The sequence below is a fragment of the Mixophyes fleayi genome, chromosome 1 (genome assembly GCF_038048845.1).
Source record: "Mixophyes fleayi isolate aMixFle1 chromosome 1, aMixFle1.hap1, whole genome shotgun sequence".
Lineage (NCBI taxonomy): Eukaryota > Metazoa > Chordata > Amphibia > Anura > Limnodynastidae > Mixophyes > Mixophyes fleayi.
Genome location: NC_134402.1, coordinates 435,120,306 through 435,142,690, shown reverse-complemented (window position 1 = coordinate 435,142,690; position 22,385 = coordinate 435,120,306). Strand labels below are relative to the sequence as shown.

At 39.5% G+C, this 22,385-nt stretch overlaps 1 protein-coding gene across 1 annotated transcript; it reads left to right on the top strand.

The window, feature by feature from the left end:
- The first annotated feature begins 353 nt into the window (after positions 1-353).
- RXFP3 (relaxin family peptide receptor 3) lies at positions 354-2,018 on the top strand. Its single transcript, XM_075193739.1, has one exon. The coding sequence runs from the start codon at positions 649-651 to the stop codon at positions 1,876-1,878; it is 1,230 nt and encodes a 409-aa protein (XP_075049840.1). The 5' UTR covers positions 354-648; the 3' UTR covers positions 1,879-2,018.
- Positions 2,019-22,385: the final 20,367 nt, after the last annotated feature.

The following is a 22,385-nucleotide window of genomic DNA, read 5'->3' as shown; positions in this document are numbered from 1 at the left end:
GTTTTATGCATTTATTTTCTTATACATTTACTTTTAATCCAAGCTCTGTATTGGGAAAAAAAAAGCAGAGTGCTTTCTTCCCTGACCTCTAGAAACAGTCTATCAGCACTGTGGAGAGCACCTGTCATTTCACAGTCCTCATTGCAATGATGATTCCAGCACCCTGGATAGTTCTAACACCTGCACTGCGCATGAGCTGGTTCCAGGATAGCGCCGGCACTGGATGACGAGGACCCCAAGGAGAAATATAAGTTGCATGAACGAAGAACTCATACTGACTTTTGCACGGTGCATAGACACATACAGAACTGTACCTACACTGCACTGTACCACTGTGCTTGTCAAGGGCGCTTTCTCCAGCTTTCCTTTAATACAGAACTGGAAGTGTTGGACTATCAGTTGCTTATTTGGATATAAAACTACATGGTTGCAATAATGACATGTTATAGTTTCAGACTACTTGCAATCCACTCTATGTAGGAATACAGATTTATTTGGGAAGAGAGTGAGCACTTTATCATCGCTTGGGACTGATGGTGGAATGGACTAGTTGCAGATGTTCCTTGTACACAGTGAATCCGAACTGAGGGTTTGTGCCATGGAAAGAGTGTCAGCTCTAACCCCACTTATTGCTCAATAGCAGCAATCATGCAGGAGGCAGAGCAAAGCGACCTGCTGTGGATGTTCCCACTTTTCTTTGAGGAGAAGCAGCTTAACAGGACCAATGAGTCGCTGCAGGACTTATTCCGAGGTTTTAACTTTGAGAAATCTGACATAGTAGGAGACAGCAATGCCATAGTCAGAATAATGGTCTCCATTGTGTATTCAGTCGTGTGCGCTCTCGGACTAGTAGGTAATGTGCTTGTACTGTACCTTATGAAGTCCAAACAAGGATGGAAAAAGTCTTCGATAAACCTGTTTGTGACCAGCCTGGCGATCACAGACTTCCAGTTTGTGCTGACATTGCCTTTCTGGGCGGTAGAGAACGCTCTGGACTTCAGCTGGCTGTTTGGGAAAGCCATGTGCAAAATAGTTTCCTATGTGACAGCCATGAACATGTATGCTAGCGTGTTCTTTCTTACAGCCATGAGTGTAGCCAGGTATTACTCTGTTGCTTCTGCGCTTAAGTCCAAAAGGAGACCTATTGGGTGCTCTGCCACGTGGATTAGCGTCCTCATCTGGGTCTTCGCCATTGTAGCGTCTTTGCCCAACGCAATCTTCTCCACAACGGCCACTGTCTCCAGCGAAGTCCTTTGCTTGGTTAAGTTTCCAGTGAAAAATGGCAATGCCCAGTTCTGGCTGGGGCTCTACCATGCTCAGAAAGTTCTCCTAGGTTTCGTCATCCCTTTAGTGATCATCACTATTTGTTACCTACTTCTGGTGCGATTTATCACTGATAGAAACGTGAGCTCCTCCAGCGTCAAAAGGAGATCCAAAGTGACCAAGTCGGTGACGATCGTTGTGCTGTCGTTCTTCCTTTGCTGGCTTCCCAACCAAGCCTTAACGACCTGGGGGATTTTAATCAAATTGAATGTAGTGCAATTTGGCTACGAGTATTTCACCACTCAGGCGTATATTTTCCCCATCACCGTCTGCTTGGCGCACTCCAATAGCTGCTTGAATCCCATCCTCTACTGCTTGATGCGCAGGGAGTTCCGCAAAGCCTTGAAGAACCTCTTCTGGAGGATGACCTCCCCTTCTCTGACAAACATGCGCCCCTTTACCGCCACCACCAAACCGGAGCAGGACGAGCAGGCACATGGCATGGTACCCCTCAATCCCGTTGAACCTGATGTAATTTGTTACCCACCGGGAGCTGTCATTTACAATGGCAGGTACGACCTCCTCCCCAACAGTTCCACTGAACGGCGTTACTAACTCTCCGTTATTTACTATTACATGACGATACAGACTGTCGGAACGACTGATACATTAGGGCTGAGGATGGAAAACCTTAAACTGTTATTTTACTATAGTCAAAAGAGTTACTCTCTATATAAGAACGCTAAAAATTTATGCCAGAATCTGTTATTTATATGATACTTAAATTTCATTTAAATCAATGATATAGGCTCACCTATTTATAAGAAATGCATATGTAATATGTTTATATGATGCATATTATGTATATGCAACTAGTAAGGAACCTTTTATTTTTTAAAGGGTTCTTGTTTATTTAAAGAACCCGAGATAAGCAATTATTGAACATACTATTATGAAAAGTCATTTTTAATGATCTTTTTTTGTATACAATCACAGTGATTATGGGCTGTGAAAATGCAGTTATCAGCGTGCTTTAAAATACTTAATTCCTGCATAAGTACCACTAAAGAGGTTTGTCTTCTGACTATGACATACAGATAGAACCTAGGATGAAGTCTAATGCACAAAGACATCCATTGTAGGTATGTTACAATGTTGATCCTCCAGTAAATGTATAAACATCAAAGTGTATAGTAATATTAGTGTGAGCAGATTCCACATATGCTGTGTGCACACACAATGTCAGTAGAATAATGTTTCTTAGAACTGCAGATGAGCAGTGCAATTAGACACTTTATGTACCATCTGTTCAACCTCACACAACATTTTATGAGCCACACAGCCATATAACAACCACTTAAAGGCACAGCCTAAATGGTCACGGACATAATTGCAACATGAGTTTTCCACTGATCCTGACATATTCTAGTGATTTAATTTTTTTAAATAAAAAATATTTTATCAATTAATATCTGAATCTTTTAATACAATAGATTCTTTTTTTTAGGATAACTTATTGTGAGGGTAACAGTATATTGAATGGAGGTACCTGATATCTATTTTTCATACCAAGATTGCAGTAGTGTTACTGGGATTAGGGTTCAAATGATCTTGGAGGGTTAAATGCATTTAGAACATGATCAACAGGAGCACCCCTGTTACCTGGCTACCATCTCCTCCACTTAATGTATGTTCCCAAGGTAATGGGCCTTGTATTGTTCTCTATACTGGTAGCACCAGGTTGGCTGTGTAGTGTCACTATGGTCAGCTGGAAAGCCCCCACTAAGGCAAAGAATGAGCCAAACGTTGTATCAGAAATAAAACTAATGACACTTGCTAAGGTGCAAACATAATAATGTCTTTTTATGGGACTGAGGGTGACTTTATTAAAGGTTCACAATTATTAAAATCGTTTGATTTATATTTTTGTTGAAATAAACTTTAATACAATATGATTGATGTTTTATGTGGGTAAATGATTGCAAAAAAACAAAATATGATTGTTAAAATGTTATTGCTAGAGTTCCTGCTTTTTATTGGCTATCATTTCAGACTCACTGGTCTCTCATATTCACTATGCTGCAAGTGATAGCCTCTTGGTATTATCACTATGTAACTTATGCCCATAGTAATTATCTACATGAGCCATTAGAGCAGTAAATATCATACAGATTTATACACATGGGTCTCAGAGTTAGCAGTAAGTTCAATTAGACAGCTTGGCAAACCCATGTTTCACTGCTGGGGGGGGGGGGGTATGGGGTTAAAATTGTCAGAGTGATTTACTTTGGGGAGGGGGCTTGGGTGGTCCTAGCTTAATTCTAAATCTCAATGTTAAAATAAAGCTGCCCAGTATTGCTGTGCTAAATGCAGAAGAACACAGTATTTTTTCTGCATGCAAAAAAAATAAATGTATTTCACCCTTTGTATCCCAGCATGGCTTGTCCAGGTGCAAATGTACACATTTAGTTGGATCTGCTCTCACCTTTAAATGAGGCACATGGGGACAGTTACTTGCTAACATGCTGGGACATGCTCAGTTGTACTAAGGGATAAATGTATCAAGCTGCGAGTTTCTGGCGGTTTTGAAAGTGGAGATGTTGCCTATAGCAACCAATTAGATTCTAGTTATCATTTATTTAGTACATGCTACAAAATGACAGCTAGAATCTGATTGGTTGCTATCGGCAACATCTCCACTTTTCAAACTCGCCGGAAACTCACAGCTTGATACATTTACCCCTAAAACTATAGTAACCACAATGTCTGAGAGGCTGCTACAGAATTAGTGCAGATTTACACCTTTGAGCAGTGCTAATAAACAACTCTCTAAGATTTACAATGAGAAAGAGAAGCTTAAACTTGAACCATTACAAGATTGAAGACTCTTAGGAAAACTCATTTACTTTACCAATCAGCTTCTTTTTTTTTTTTAGCAGAGAGCAAGCGTCTAGTCGGTTGTTATGGTTTAGTGCAAATTTTGCGCTTGAATACAATGCTAGTAAAATAACCCTAGTTCTTATAATCCAAAGTATAAATCATAAAAACTATTTTTTCATGGTAGTATTTTTTTCATGACACAGTTACAACACATTCATTGTTAAACAAGGCTTTTCATACCACAAAACAAATCATAACGTCAGGGACAAAGCAGGATTTGTATAGGGGGGTTTCCACACCATGCCACCAGTGGGCGTGACCAGCATGCATGGGGGCATGGCTATAGTTTTAGACAGTGCTTGGTTGCTCTCCAACTCTTCCCCATAATATACATGGGCAATGCTGTGTGGACTACTGTTAGGTGCAGCAGCTCTCCCTTTTCAAGCAAAGCCATGTGAAGCAGGGGCAGCATCCCAGCCACCTCAATTATACAGTGCCCCAGGCTTGGAGGGGGGTTTCCAGGCACTAGGAACACCCCCCCCCCTCGGTTTGCCTATGAACGTAATACCCTCATTTCAGATGGCGCAATTCCAGTGGTGACGATGAGGTTCTCCTCTTACCTCCCGATAACTTACATATCTCCCTGAGTTTTCTCTGTTGCTTTTCTTGGAAGTCCCTATTTCCCTCCAAAAATGGACTGCAAGAGTACAAGGTGCGGGAGGAAGCGTAAGGTGATATTTGTCCCCATACACTCCTTACTCCTGTGGTCCATGGGAAGAGAAGTGATGACCACCGGGCAATGTCAACAGAGGAGAAGAATGCGAAAGGTACATATGGTATAAGGAGTTGAGATTGGCAGTAGAGACTAAAGCCAGATAGAGAACAGGAAAAGGGATTTCAGGTGTGGTGACTCCCTGGATGGTGGCAGGTGGCATCCTGGATTTTAGTTTACAGTTTATGCTGCTGGCCAGGTGGAAGGGAAAAAATGACAAAGTCTGTATAATTTACTTGCCAGTTTGCAAATATAAATAAATAGAGATCCATTCCTTCCAACATGGGACAATGGAACTCTCCTGGTTTTTCCACTTATTTTCTAATCATAATAATTTGGGCCGTATTAGATTATTTATGTTGCAAGTATTTCATTTTTAACATTGATTATTTAATTCAACTTAATTTATAGCCATGCTAAAATAAGTGTAAACTTTGAGCACAGTGTTGTCAGGTTTGGATTGTGTAGAGTAGATTATGGAGGGCGTAGCCTGCATGCAGTTCCAGAAAACACAATCCTACCATGGATAAGACAAACATAATGGTAATAAGACAGGCAGCTCATAAACACTCACACGGAGAATTCTTCTGTTCGCGTGTTCCAGAAACTGGCAGGTGAACTATGAAAATCACTATCTCAGATTCATCACTGTTATAAGCTGTAACAGGGCAGATATACAATGTGATACATATGATGAGCAATAAACTTGTGTGGTGAGGCAAAGCCACCAACTATTACTGACAGTGTGACTCCTGTTTAATATCAACAAACAGTACAGTTCCATGTCTGTGGTTCTGATGCCCCTAGGTTCGCCTAACGGTAGCTCCAGCCCTACAAATGACAATTTTTTTTACAAATAGACCAGTTTTATTTTTTTACAGGGGAACACATGGATTTGCAAACCAAGATGGCGGTGTCTGTGGGCATGCAACATTTTGCATCAGTTGGTGGTTTGGGGCAACTAGCTGAGTTCACCCATTTAAGCGCCCCCTTCCAAAAGATTTGGGAATTTACTTTCTATGGAATAAAAAAAACTTTATTAAAACACATGCAGAAACTATTGAAAAATGCAACACAATAAATCCATTTAAGGGGACACATAAGAGGGAATGTGAAGGAAAAGTAATCTTTCAGCTGCACTAGTTTTACATTATGTGTAACAGCATATTAATCTTTTCTGTGCTCCTTCATGTAAAATGTTCTTTGTACAAAAACACTTGGGGGTATATTTACTAAACTGTGGGTTTGAAAAAGTGAAGATGTTGCCTATAGCAACCAATCAGATTCTACTTTTCATTTATTTAGTATATTCTACTAAATGATAGCTAGAATCTGATTGGCTGCTATAGGCAACATCTCCACTGTTTCAAACCCGCAGTTTAGTAAATATACCCCCTGAAGCTGCTGCTGTAGCTCTATTTGCCTACGAGAGAATGTTTACAATCAGTATTTCTTAGTATTTTCCAGTTCCTAAAGTTCATTTCTGGCCAAAATATGGAGTCTAGAAGTATTTCAGATGGGTGTTGATATAGTTGTGTTAATCAGAAATTTTAATTCAGCCGTGTAAAAGGTTTATATGGTTATATCAGAGGGGAAATAAATATTTTTCTTTTGCAGAAACAATTGTAAATTTATAAAATTCATAATTTTACAGTATGTCTCTAACAGAATAGCTTCTTTACATTATATTACTAACAATTTGCTAGTTATTGGTCTTAGTTTCTATAGAGATCTGCCTAAAATTTGCTCCTGTAGTATTAGAACATCTGAATTTGTGAAGGAAACTCCCAAGGGGTAGATTTAATAAAATTTCTAAAAAGAAAAAGTGATGTTGTTGCCCATAGCAACCAATCAGATTCTAGCTGTCATTTATCTTGTACATTATAGAAAATGATAACTAGAATCTGGTTTTAGTAAATCTACCCCATAAGCTCATTTTCAAGAGTTCAGAATTCAGCTCTATGGTGCAAATGGTGTTCTGTGTATCCCCGGGCTTATTTTTGCATTACTGTGGTATCTTCATCCAGCAGAAAAAAATGAGGCTTGAATGATTAGCAAAAATGTAAACGTTATATAAATGATATGGGTGGTCCTAAACTGGAAGTGGAACTTTAATGTGATATTTTTACATTTCCCATCTGGATTCCACAAATATTTCTGCATATAACTTTTACAGGTGCTTGTGCTAAAAACAGAACTTAGAACACTCCTATATATGTGTTATGTGGCATATTGCACAAAATGAATTAATTTGTCATCAATAGAGGGATAAACACTGCAAGTTAAGCCGAAATTAGTTCATTTACTTAAATATTGATCTTCTACACATCTAGATATAATATTGTATTGGAACCAACCTATATTAATGATTTGCATCGGTTAATGTCCTCATTAAAATGTACTAAAAACACATGACAAAAGCTGAGCCATAAATCAACACTCTTATCTCTTAAACAGTGTCCAGACGTGTTAATCTCCTAGGGGTTGTTATGCACGTTTTGTCGCTATCCAATAACGATTGTCGAATCTCGATTTTTGTTTCAAACGCACAAAGATTTATTATCCAAAAGTAGCAGAATAATTCAAGCAAAATATAATAACTACAGCCGTTACTTATCGCAGGCGTCCTGGATCCAGTGAACAGTCATTCAGGTCTGAAGTCTGTGGTCATAGAAGACTGGTCACTAAGCCCAGAGCTCCTGCTTATATGCAGTTAGAAATACAGTAAAACAATGCAAATGATGTGACTTGCTTCTATTGGTCCAGGCTTCAGGAAGGTCCAGGATGTTGCAGATCATAGGCCAGTTCAAACCAAAATATCCAAAGGTGGGGGTCATCTCTCCAGGGAATGTGCTCCGACTTTCCCGCCAAGACTCCAGTTTCAACTAGTCTATTAGCATTTTATAGTCAGTATCACTCTAAGTATTTATTCCCTAACATCAATAACTAGAGTATGCAATGTGCGATCTCTTCGGCGAATGAATCGGTCAACTGCTGATGAATAGGGGATTAAAATGATACCAGACATGACACATTTCCTATAACCTGAACCTTATGTTTTACTAATAAGCATATAACTTATAATATTAAACATAAATACTACTATATTTTGACATAAATAACTATGTGTTGCAACTACAATAAATGTGTACTAATTACAAATGTGTGTTTTTGTGCGAATGTGTATAAATGTGTAAAAACTGTTATTGCCACGTGTTGCAGCTGCATACGCCCTTCCACGCCGTAGCGTGCTCTACGCATTTTTTCAGACAAATACAACCAAGTTTGCTCTATATTAATTGAAATGACTTTATCCAATTTGCTGACTTTGACAGGGTATATTTACTAAACTGGGGGTTTGAAAAAGTGGAGATCTTGCCTATAGCAACCAATCAGATTCTAGCTGTCATTTTGTAGAATGTAATATTAAATACTAACTAGATTCTGATTGGTTGCTGTAGGCAACATCTCAAGTTTTTCAAACCCCCAGTTTAGTAAATATACCCCCTAGTGTCAAATGGCATGATGTTTAAACCAAGCAGATCTATTTAATTTAAATAGATTTGTCGAACGACACATGGATTGTGCAAAAGAAGTTATGAGAGACTTTTATTTTTCCATCCTACCAATCATCTTTAATATCTACCCACAATAAACCTTCCAGTCCATCAGGAAATTGCCAGTTTAGTGCTTCGTGGAATTCAGCCAACTCACTTTAGGGGTACGAAATAAGTATATTAAATATGATCAATGACCTTATACTCTTGGGGGAACACTTTGTAGACACGATCGAAGGACTTTACTTTATAAATTGAAAAAAATATACATTTATTTTAAGATCGACTTGACATTCTCATGTAGATTCTTTAAAGAACCAATTATATTTCCAGTTGTCTGTGTTCTGAATGAGGAAGGGTCTTTTGTAAATACTTTTTGATCTTTCTTCCCTAAAATTACAGTGGAAAGAACTATCTTTGCTTTTAGTGAAAGCCCTGTGGTTCTCCCCCTCCTGCTGGCATTGGACCTAGGCCGGCCTGATTCAGAGACACCCCCTCTCTCCGTAAAGTGTGTATTAATTTGTTATTGTGCTTCTTTCTCTGCATAACACTGTTTGTTGTTGCAATGGGTAAGTACAAGGTGCATGGCTATTACTCCACTCTGATTGCTGAATTATCTGCGGTTACTGTGGCCTCCAGCTTTGCAGACACACAGAGAGCAATCCCCTGGCCCTCCCTCTGTTTGGTGCTCGATTCAAATGTGTTGACTGATTATACAGTTCATTTGTCCTTTCTCACTTTTAAGAACCTGTCAATGGGTTTCTGCTTTAAAATCTTGTGCTTTTACTGTATTTCAGCTTAATACTTGAGATCATCCCAGTCACAGGAAGCAACAGCCTTGGGAATTCTTTTGATTGATTTGCCAGAACTACTGTAGATTGTCAAAGACGGCTCCTGATTCTAGAGCCCGTGAGTCCGTGAATTGTTTGATTTTGGTTTTAGTGCACTCCATTTAAGTGCGTTTCCCAAAATGGAAGCTGTACTTCAACAATGAGATCACCGTGGAAGTCAGGCAACAGAATTGTAATGGGAACAATGATAGGTTGGTCATATTAGGTCAAGCAATATGTTCTGGCTGTCCGGCTGTTAATACAATGCCGTTGATTTGAGGCCGTCGTGTTGAACTGATTGATGAGGAGTTGTACGGAGTTCCGGCAAACTAAATGTGAATTACACAACAAGAACCATTAACACTATACTTAAATGTATAAGGCAATCTTCCAATGTGTATTTTAGCAGACAAATAGAGGATGCTACTCCTGTTGCAGGGTTTTAAAAAATATTTCGCTTATCTATAATTCTGTTGGTAATAAACTTGAGGATATTGTCTTGTGCATATAGGTGCATTTAAATATGGCAACTGTGATTACACAACTATCATTATATCACTAGGACAAGTATTTTCATTCTCATTTATCATCATCATCATCATTTGTTCATAAGCCTCCACAAATATATCTGCGCCGGGCACAGAGGCGGAATCAGCGAGCTGTGGGCCCTGATGCAGGGAAGCGAGGAGTAGGGAACCGGGGACCCCAGCTTGCTAGTTCTCTAGGCAGCGGGCCCTATTATCTCAATGGGCCCCAATGCACAGCACCTGGTGCACCAATGGTAGTTCCGCTACTGACAGGGCAATTGGCATAGAAATATATGAACATAATTAAGGATAACAACAAATACATTAATGTAAAAGGCATAATAATAATAATAATAATAAACATGGAGTATAAATACAAGTTTGAGTCGCGAGCAAACAATTACAGGTAGCGCCAATACAAGTAGGAATTCCGTGGTTAGGAGTTAAGCAAACAGCATGAAACTCACAAGAAAACTCAGCATAGGACATGACAGGGACATACAAGGTAGATGAAGAGGGTACAGACATGAGACATAGGATAGAGAGGATCCTCCTCGTGAGAGCTTACATTCTAGGGGGGAGGGGGAGTAATGTAAGACAGTAGGAGCAAATGGAACACACGTAGATGTGGCAGTTGAGGAAGTGGATGGAGTGGACATGATTTGTCTAGGAGGAGGTAAGATAGGCAAGTGTAAAATAAAATAAAAAGTCAAATGAATAAAAATAATAAAAACAGACAAAATGACCATTCTGCATTACACTGTTCCTTTTTATTAGATGTCACACGCTCATGAAATGCATGATTATTATGCATATTGGATATGGTCTTATGCCCACACAAAAACGTATATCATCGGCCTCCATGTTTCCCTGGATCCCCTCATCCCTTTTACCATAAAATCTGTGCACCTCTCGACTAATTATATTCGCATGATATGATCAGGAGACAGCAACATTTAGAACTAAAATTAGGATCTCTCTCCCAGTTCCCCACATCAAACCTTGAGTAAAGTATATATATTTCTGCTAGCTGCATTCTCAGGAGAACTAGACAAATATTTAGAGGGTCTGGTGGTGGTGTTCAATTCCGTGGCTATAGTAAATGTATAAAAATTAAGAATTGAGAAGAATTGTCGACAACTATTTTATCTTATTTTTTCAGGTTTTATCTTCTGCAATAAAATAAGGAAAATGATTAGAATTCTACAAAACGTAAACATTACTGCTAAATTCAGTATGGTGAACGAGGAAATTAAAAGATGATTCTCAGTTAAATTCATCTATTGTAAAACCCAGTCTGGTTGAAAACCGTCAAACCTAAATGTGGTTAAATTGCTAAATCAGTTTCTTTTAGTTTTCATATCTGTAGAATCCGACGTTTGCTGGTCCAGTGATGCCAGAAAAAGACATGGTCCAGACAAGAAGAAAATTAATTTCTACAACACATGTTTGTAATTAATATCTAATATATATTTTTATTTTATATTGATATTTACTAAGTACAATTAAAGTGGAAAATGTTATATTAAGGCAGCAAATGCATTTTCGTCTATAGTTTAAACCTAAAATGATTTAATTGTAAACTGATCTAGCATCATAAACAAGCCCTAAATGGCACCTTGGTATTATCATCCAGGACTCCAGCTGTGATTCTGCTTCATACAAGACTAAGTTGTATCTCTGAGTTCTATGTAGCTGGAATTGGCTACTTGTTATGGCTGTCTTATGGCTGTATATTCTTTTACCAAATCACCTTTGGCTATAGAACATCACATACACTTATATACCCCCCATATAGATTGTTTTCTGTTTTATTTTTAAGAGTAAGGACCCAAGTATTATAGGAAAAGAAGAACAACCAAAATCCATTGAAGAGGCTGCGTAATGACTCAATAGATAAAATCTAAAAGGCTATATTTTGCTGGCAGTACAGATTATATAAAACACTCTTATTTAAATGAGGAGATACAGAAATGTACCAGCATAAGAGCACTTTTGAAAATTGCTTACAAAACCAAATTGGAACACTGATTCCAAATATAGGCAATGTGGATAGAGCTCCTCTCTGGCTGCTAATAAATAGCGGTGGATACAAGACAAAGGGCCTAATGCTGAATTGGACCTCGGTTTGTTCCTTTAGCGTAAAAAACGTATAGTTCCGTACTGCGCATGCGCACAAACATGCATACGCATACGGCAGATTTGGTTACAGTTTTTTTTTGCTGCTCCTTGCGCTTAGAGAAATGGAGCAGGCCAAGGGAGGTGTGGACAAACAGCTGTTGATTATAGCAAGGGCGTGTACACCTAATTGCAAGATAATCACAGATAGACGCAGATGATGATACACACCCGTGGGGGTGATAATGTTAAATAGTAAAATAATAGAGAATGACTTCTTCTGCTGACTAGGAAGGGGCTCGTATCACAATATGGTGGGGCTCCAGCACGACCTGGCATAGTTGCTTTTGCAGGGGGCCCCCAAACTTGATGTTATCCTGCCTCAACAGTTACCAACCAATTCTATAGCACTGGTTCTGGTTCTGGTTCATTATATCAGGGGGTTACACATCTTTTACATTCATGAACTTCTTGTTTTAATACAGCAGTCCTCATCATCAAGTCGATGATGATGACGGCCGTATCGTCACTCCGGCCTCATCAAAATAGGTTTACAGCGTATGTCAATGTGGCTGCATATTTATACTGTATTTTTGAGTTGCACGTATTTCAGGAAACTCAAAATACACAGGCAAGGCCACAGGTTTGCGGGTATAAGCTTATCAGGCTGCAAAATTTTGGCCTAAACTTAATGAGGCTCTGCATCTATTTTATAATCATGGAATGCAAAATGATGCTATATGTTCTGTACTGTGTTGTGTGTAGTTGTTCATTCCTGCAGACATAGCTAATGAACAACAGAATAGAATTGCCTGGATAAATTGGGATGTTTGGTGCATGTAAAGTAAGGATTTCCACACTAATATGGCAGTTTTAGCAATAAAATCCACTCTGAATCAATACAGATGGCTTTAATTATGCATGGTATCCTTGTAAGTACCAGCAGAATGAGCAAGCAGATGTCAGGCAGTACTGGGACAAGAGTCAGGCAGGAGAAGCAATTGTTTGGGTTTAACAAAGCTTGGGGTCTTGGGTTAAGCAATGAACACATCCAGCTTCTCTCCTGCTTCAGAGGAGCAGTATGAGAGATATTTTCAATGCCAGCTTGGCACCTTACCACTGCCAGAGATACAGATTGCACGATTTGGCAAAGCCAGTTATTTCTAACTATCAGAACACGCAGAGGAATAGAAAGATAAAAGGAGCACTGCACAGTGTTAACACACATGAACAATGTGATTAGTCTTTGTAGTGGCAGAATGTAGTTGGCACGGTTTGGAATCGTCACTGAAGGTGTAAAAACACATTGTCACAGTAATAATTTCTATATTTGACCTCTGGACCCCCAAATATGAATTGTCAGTAGATGATCAAAGTCAACACACCAATGGTTATCTCCTAATTGATTGGGATATATGAAAGACAATACGAGTACAGAAGCTGGTGATTTCAAGTGGAATGAAGGAAACTGAATTGATTTTTCTAATAATTTTATATTGCCCAATGAACCAAGGAGCAATTTTCAGGGAGGACACTCTTAAATTAATGTTCTTGGTGGAAAGCCAGAAACTTCCTACAGTAATGAGAGAAAGCTTTGTGAGTCGCTTAAATGCTCAAATTTCAGAACAGACAATTTGGAGATGAATGATAACAGAATCTGCTGCATGAATTCTCTCTTCTTTATGTCACACACAAGTCATAGGGACATTTATTAGTATTCAGCTCTTTTGTCAAATACTGAGAACCTGCCCTTGTCTCCCCTTCCTGGTCAAAATGAGACAGGTGGCTCTCATGCCCCCCCCCCTTCCCCCCCAAAAAAAATACTCTTGAAAAAGATAAACAAACTGGGACTCAATTCCCCTTCTGGTCCTTGGTTTATCCGGGTACCTGGAGATGGCCAGAGAAGATGTCCCCCCAGGGGTGTTGCATGATGTAGTTTGGGAGGAGTACACATAAAGTAAGAATTTTATTGAATTGAGGTGTTTCAATCAGACCCGCTGCCAGAGGTGTATGAAATCAAGCACCTGGCCATGCAGTCTCCATTTGCAAACATTTGTGACACAAAATGGGTCGCTCTGAAGAGCTCAGTGACTTCAAGCGTTGTACTGTGATAAGATGCCACGTTTGCAATAAGACGGTTCATGAAATGTCATCCCTGCTGGATTTTCCATGGGCCACTGTAAGTGATATTAGAAAGTGGAAGCGTTTAGGAACGAACAGCAACTCAACCACGAAGCGGAAGACCACGTAAATTCACAGAGCGTGGTCAAAGACTGCTAAGGAGCATGGTGCATAAAAGTCGCCAACGCTCTGCTGATTCCATAGCTGAAGAGTTCCGAACTTCCACTGGCATAAATGTAAACACAAAAACTGTGCGGCGTGAGTTTAATGGAATGAGTTCCATGGCTGAGCAGTTGGATGCAAGCTTCACATCACTAAGACCAATGCCAAGCATTGGATGGAGTGGTGTAAAGCACACCAACACTGGACTGTGGAGCAATGGAAACGTGTTCTGTGGAGTGACAAATCACTCTTCTCTTTTTGGCAGTCAGGTGGGGAGTTTGGGTTTGGCGGATGCCAGGAGAATGTTACCTGCCAGACTGCATTATGCCAACTGTGAATTTTGATGGAGGAGGGATAATGGTATGTGGCTGTTATTCAGGGTTTGGGCTAGGCCCCTTATCTCCAGTGATGGGCAATCTTTAAGCTTCAGAATACCAAGTCATTTTGGACAATGCTATGTTTCCAACTTTGTGGGAACAGTTTGGAGAAGGCCTTTTTCTATTCCAACATGACAGTGCCCCAGTACACAAAGCAAGGACTACAAAGACATGATTTGATGAGTTCAGTGTGGAGAACATGACTGGCCCACACAGAGCCCTGACCTCAACCACATCGAACACCTTTGGGATGAACTGGAACAGAGATTGCGAGCCAGGCTTCTCGTCCAACATCAATGCCTGACCTCATAAATCCTCTACAGAATGAATGGGCACAAATTCCCACAAAAACACTCCAACATCTTGTGGAAAGCCTTCCAAGAAGAGTGGAAGCTGTTACCGCTGCAAAAGGGGGATCAACTCCATATCAAAGTATATATATTTGAATACAATGTCAATACAGTCCCTGTTGGTGCAATGGTCAAGCGTCCGAATAATTTTGACCATAAAGTGTGTATGTATGTATATATATATATGTATATATGTATATATATATATATATATATGTATGTATTTGTATACATGGGTCACAAAAACAAAAAAAATATTTAAATAATAGATTGAAAATAAATCAGACCTCTAAGAAGGACAACATGGATCAATAACAACCAAAGATGATAGTAAAACCTTTGAAAAGAACTGATGAAATCCATGGAAATATGAATCCATGGCTTAATGGGCAAAGAACAATTCAGAAAGAACAGGATGAGACTGTTGAGGAGTTTTGTGTTTTGCACAAGCAATGCCTCTATATCATTACAAAGACTTGGTCACCAGAAACTTCTATGGATAATCTCTAATATTTTCTTGACAACTGTATGCCCCATGAATTTGGGAATTCAATCTGGGAAAGTCATTTTTAGGACTCTGTCCTTCATTCTGTATTAGGCCTGCAGTACCTCTGTGCTACCAGAGGTGCTGCAGTTGTACCTGGCAAGTTCTCTTTGTCTGCAAGGGGTTAATCCCTCATTATCTGAGCTTGATCATGCTCACCTGTGACTGGCCTTTTCAAGACTGCCTGTTCCAACAGGCCAATACCAGCTTGTTTATCTTTGCCTCTGCTGATGGTCTTCTGTAAAACCCCTGACCTTTTCCCTGGTGCTTGACCCCAGCATTGTTCCTTCATTTTTCACATCATCATGTCATCCAGATCCCGTCTTCATTTGACCTGGCTCCTGCTTACTCTCTGGTATTTTTTGGAACCTGTGAAATATTACCCCTGGCTTGCCTGACCCTGCTTTTGCCTGATCCTCCCATGGACCATCCAGTGCCTCCTGCCTACTGCATAAACTGTGCCTCTTGCTTCCTGATTAATCCTGGTATCCTGCTTTTTCTGTCAAATCTGGTAATCATGTTCATCCTGCTACATTGTGCTGCAGTTAACCTGTTGTGCCTGGTATCTAGTACTCCTGTACCTCTGCTAATTCTGGTAACCTGGTACCCTGTTCCTGTTATTTCTATGGACTTATGATAGCTGTTTATCCATTGCATCTGGGTATAACTGTGTGTTCATTTTGCAATAATAAAGACATTCTGTTTGCATTTCCAACTATTGTCTGTGGTTTTCACACTGGGAACCCTAATAATAATCTGTGACAAAGGGCTGGACAATAATGTTTTCCAAGATAGTATTTTAGAATGAAGCAAAGTCACAGGCAAAAGAAGGGACTACGATGAGTAGATTCACACAGGAAAAAGCATCTGGTGGACAGATAGTCAAGTGTACATTTAATAGAATTCAGTTGCTGACCATTTGGGTGGTGCAATAAATTTTTATGATAAGTTCAAGTAAGTGCAAATTATGGTGTTATGCCAGGTCACCTACAAGAGGCATCATCATTTCAACAAAGCAAATTTAATAGGTAGAAATTGGCATCACTAACAAAATCATTTTTGTAGAACCCACAAGGATGAGTTTTGCCAGATTCAGTTTGTTGTGACAGGATGGCTCCAATTCCCCATGAGAAAGAATCTCGTTAAAGAATGATAGACCAAGATTTGCATGTTGCAAATTGTTATGCTGAGATGAATCCAGAGGTCACTTGCCCGGGGTTCATTTTTCTTTTGATAATGGCAGTGATTGGGGCTACAATAGAAGAATATTTGTTTACAAAACTGTGGAATCTTTGAGTAGCTTAAAGTTCTACTAGTAAAAACTTTTTAGACATTTTACAGATTCATCTGTAGATCTGCAGCAGTAACTATATAGCCCAGTAATGGGACATAGAGATGTTCAGAAATGGATCCTTGTACTTCTACAATGACACCACACATATGATAATTGAAATATTAATTCAGCTGAACTTTTTATCATTCCAGATTAAACCTGAACCAATGCAATTTGAATTATTTCTTCTGTAGTCATTGTTTAAAGCTTAAACACAGTGCAATGGTTGGTCATCTCTCTTGAATGGTTTGTGTGTAGACAGTATACAATGGATGATATAATGTGCCTTAAAGAGCATAAATGCCGATTTGTGTCGTATTTTTTTGTAAAATTGCTCAGCGAGCTCAGAAATTAACTATACACCAGTAAACGCAGGTGCATCCAATTCATGTTCGAACGCAAAGAACACCTCTGACAGCCTACAATTTCAAGGGTAGACTGCGGGAGGGGGACAGAGGGGTATATGCACGTAGGCTATGTTCGATAAGAGTGTGTCAAGGTTGAGTGCATGCACATCCATCCAATTTAAGCTCTGGACATCTCTCACATACATACTTTTTAGCTCTATCACTTGCACCAGCTACAGGTCAGGTGTAAGTGGCGAGTGATAGTGATGACAGCTGTGTGTGCATGCTATAATATGTGTTTGCAATCACGAACAACTTGAAAAATGCATTTTATGCACAGTAGACATTAATAACATCCTGATAATGTATTTCATGGGAAAACATTTAAAAAAACAACTTTATCAATGTTTTTTTCATTCATGATTATATTATTAACAGGTGTTAATGAATTTAAACAATATATTTTATTCTGAGTGTTCTGTGTCTGTCTGCATACAGCAAGTACCGTATAGGCAGAACCTACTTACACCAGTATTCATCTAGAAACGTTTTATGAGATCCTCTTGTTGATTACCGACGTACCCACTTGCATTTTCTGTTCTTTTTAGAGAAAAGCGCGTTTGATTTGCATTCCATAATGAATCAGGCCCAGTATGTGATCACAATGGCTAGTCGGTTGCAAGCTGTTCTCTAACAACTGCTACAGCAAATATTTTGCCCTTATTATTTTACACTAATTTAACAGATTAACCACTTGTTTTGTGCCTATTAATCTCCAGCTGAGTAAACAAGCTCTCGTCTCTCTTGGTGAGAGAATTACATTTCTGTGCCCCACAAAAAACAAAGTGGTAAGTGGAGCCAGGAATGACATGATATATTGTTATTTAACATTTGTTAAAAGACAGTAGTCACTAATTAAATGTGATTGTGGTAATAGCAGACAGCACAGTTATCACTAGCTCAATCCATGATCTCACAGTGTGCTAGCAATACTTCAATTCTAAAGTATTTAAAGCATAATTCCATTGCAAATTAAAAAGTAATCAGTTTGAATGCTAACCTCTTTAACGGTGGCACCCTACGAAGAATGAATGCACCATTTGCTAGATACAGTTGCATATCTCAGCCAGCTCCCTGTATAGGCTGCAATATTTTCTCTCTTGAACATCACTTGATTCACAAAGATAACAAAATTGTTGCTAATTACCGAGTAATTGTTTCTGTAGCCATGGGAGGGTCTTTGCAGTCACGTGCCTGTCCGTCAATTGTGATGCAGACATGGTGGGAGAAGCATGGATAGGTGTCTATATGAATAAGTCATGCAGTGCTAAGAGATTTCCTTTTAGGAACATCTTCAGCTTAAGAGTCCTTAGATGCACAAAAAAAACTGGGTATATTTTATCACCTTCTGAATGTCTTTGTACAGATGTGTACTCCACACCCACTTTCATGCATCTGTCTGGGCACAGCTGTAAACTTACATGTAGACTCTCTGTATAGCACCAGAGTGCTATTCTAATTTAAGCTACACAGTATGTCCAGCCCTGATACTTTGGGTTAAATTTATCAAGCTGCGAGTTTCCAGTGGGTTTGAAAAGGAGAGATGTTGCTTATAGCAACCATTCAGATTCTAGTCATCATTTTATTTAGTGCATTCTACAAAATGATAGCTAGAATCTGATTGGTTGCTATAGGCAAGATCTTCACTTTTCAAGTGCATTATACTGGACTGACCTGAACCCTGGACCAATGAAGACCTCTCTGAGTGTTATCTGTGTATATAGTGACATCATCAGTGTTTTTTTGTTACCTGAAACTGCATATAAGCAAGCTTCCCTGGGCCATTGCTGACAACAGACAACATGACTGTATCTGATCTTGAACCCAGGGGAAGCACATAGGTAATGTATTTGGGTTTTTATACTTTCCTGTTTATTGTTATATCTTTTATGCATCATAATGGCTTGCTGTAGATCCTGCTATATTTTGCAGTTAAATATCTTTGTGTGTTTGAAACACAATAATCTCATTGGACAATGTTTATAGGTAGCAATAAAATGAACATAACAGTTATCTGTACAGTGCTGTGGAATTAGTGACGCTATGTAACTAGCTGATGATGATGATACATAGAGGGAGCAGATTTTATTGCAGTTAGTAGAGAATATGTCCTATCTTGTGACAGATCTCTGATTAGTTTAGCTGAGAATTGCTCAGTATAGTCATCTTAAGTGCAAAAAACCATTCCACACTATGGCCCAACATCCACTTCTCTGCTCTATCTGTTTGCTTAATAACTGTGAGTCAGTAGGGGCATTGTTCCAATGTATTCTATGAGAGTCAGAAAAATGTTGAGGAACAGTACATATTATTTTGTGGACATGTAACTATACCCTGGGGTATACCACCATTCCTCTTTTTGAGGATTGTCCGCAGACATAACATTTTGCACCATTGATGTCCGTCATGGGAATATGAGAGGAGGAGTGGTTTGGCAAGATAGATGGAGAAGTCAGATAGAACACATTGATGCAGTGACAGAGACAGTGGGTGGGGGAAGAGGTCTATTGTGAGAGGCCAAAAGAGGAAAAAAGGGCAAGAAGTTGGATGGACACTGTGTCTGTTGGGTTGTCGATGGGAATGGTAAAGTCACTAGGATGATGGAAGGGAGATCTGAGGAGTGGTAGTAGGGAAGTCAGGCCACAAAAGTATCAAGAAATTGGGAAGTAGGACCAGGGGGGCGGTGTGTGACTGGAATATGGAGATGGATGGGGTAGAAGAGACAGATAGAGTGAACTTCAAAGGGGGAGAATGAAAGGGAGGGCTCAAGGGAAATGATTAAGAAAGGTACAATAGGGGGATAGGAAGATGTCCACTACCTGGGTGTTCATCAGGTCTAACAGAGTTGGTGAAAGAGAGGCCCCATTAGGGAAGAGCAGTGGGGGAAACATCATCACTGGAAGAAAATCAGGTTTCTATGATGGCAAAAAGGTTAAGAGAATTGTAGATTAAGAGGTCATAGATAGAGGGCAGTTTATTGTGGATGGATCTGGAATTCCAGAGAGCACAGGAGAATGGGAGAGAGGAAATTGAGGAGATATGAATGACCAACATCCGATCACCACCACCTGAGGTTGTTTTGTGCATCCTCTGCAGGAACCTTCTAAACACATTGTAATGCATTCTTTAATGTGCAGTCTCCACCTCTTGAAGTTCTTTAGAAAATCTACATTAGTTCCAGAAAACAGAATCTCCGTTTACATTATGGTGCAGAACCAGCTATATTTCTGCATTGAGTGCCATGTTTCATCCATATTCTGCCAGCTCCTCCATCATAAGGAACAATAATTTGTTGCTTTGGCGGTCTTAAACTTCTAGATGCAATAACCCATTAGTGTGCCAATAAGAACAGCACAGTAGTGGATGAGTAGAGTGGCTTGTGTGCTACATATCTTCAGATTTTTCTGTGTTTGTAAATTTCATTTTTAACATTCCATTGCTGTCATATTAGTTAATAATATTAAATATGCAGATAATTTTCCTCCTGAATCTCATATGTTATATCGGACATTAATAAAAATATTTTATTTCAGTTTCAGGAAACTAGATAACACAACAACTGTAATCTTAAACTATTCTCTCAAAAAATATTATCAGCTAAATAAAACATATTTTCCTCTCCCCTTTATAAAACGGACACGACTTAAGACTCCATACTTTGAGACGCTGTCTCCTGGGGCATATCTCACTGAAGACCTTTCAGCCCCAGGTTCAGAAGACTTTATTATGTCACGAAGTGGGAAAGGTTTCTTAATAAGATGCTGGATTCAAAATATGGATGATTGACAGACAAAGAAATATGTGGCACTTCAAATTGGACCTTTTAGTCACTGAAAAACACACACCAAAGAAAAGCAAGAAGATGCAGATGTGTGCAGACTCTTGCTTCAAATTATATTACGAACTTAAAAGAATGGAAATGCTACTGATGTTTTTGTGCCCAATCTATCAGCTTTGTTTAAAGTCTTTAATGAGAAGACTTAATTCTTCTAGAAATCTAGCAACAGAGGTTTTGCTTTATGAAAGGATGGTCCACTAAGACCTCCAGTACATATAGAGAAAAAATATGTATAAAGGAATGTAAATTAATGATTTAATGCAGATATATAAAATGAGCAAGAAAGAATGTGACTAGCGATCAATGCAGCGTGGTGGGCTGTGTGGTATATGGAAGGGGATTATTGCACAGGGTGGTATGGTTACTCTGCCAAGTTCATGGGTCAAAAACAGTTTGGTGAACACAAAGTATGGTGACTGTGATGCCAATGTTCACCGCTATTAAGATGGTGCAGGTAGATGCCAAGAGACTGCGAGCGGTATCTCCGATGCCCTCAGTGTATGTGGAGGTGGCTGTGTAATTACCTTCAACTGGTAGGAATAAGACCTGGTATGATGTTGCTGGTGGTGGGGATCGTACTGTGGTGGGCTCCTCTGATGGTGTCACGGAATCGCTACTCCAGCCATCTACTATGTGATTCCAGTCGGCTCTGAGAGAGTCTGCTTTAGTCCCCTGGACGCAACTCCGTGCTGGATGCCACGCACGCGCAACTAGCGAACTCGGAGGAAGAATAATTCTACATAGTGATGTATTGTCAACAAACTTTATTAGCGATAATAAAAATCGCACTTACATTGTGATAGAAATAAATTAGCAGATAAGCAGCAATAAGTATGCAGAGGTGATCGAGTGATATGCTCCCATTAGCTCATCAGCCACCGATGATCTGTGCCATGCCAGTTGAGGCCATGCACCTTGGGAGGCTTTTTTTGCCCATATACAATAAAACTCACTGCCTACCGATGGGTGGATGTCTTAATAATGACAAAGAGGCCACTGAAAGAACAAGTGCCGAGAATTGGAAGTATCAGAGCCATTGGGAAAGGGCTTTGCTCAATGGAACAAAGTGAAGACAAGTCCAATGAGCATTGGGGCTATTCTTCCTATACATTTGCTTCTGCAATTTAAGCTGCCCATCACCATCTCCTGGTGTGCCTGCGCCATAGACACTGAGGCCTTCTTGGAATCTGGAGTTATGGAGAAGTTCAAAGATTTGGCCTTCACAAGCAAGATGAAACTATGCTTGGTTCTGAAAACCAGGCTAATGACCATAAAATGCATGATCAGTAAAACCAGTTTCCAGAAC

What these genes read in the sequence shown, in the direction of transcription:
- RXFP3 (XM_075193739.1), top strand. Translation starts at nt 649, where the DNA reads ATGCAGGAGGCAGAGCAAAGCGACCTGCTGTGGATGTTCCCACTTTTC.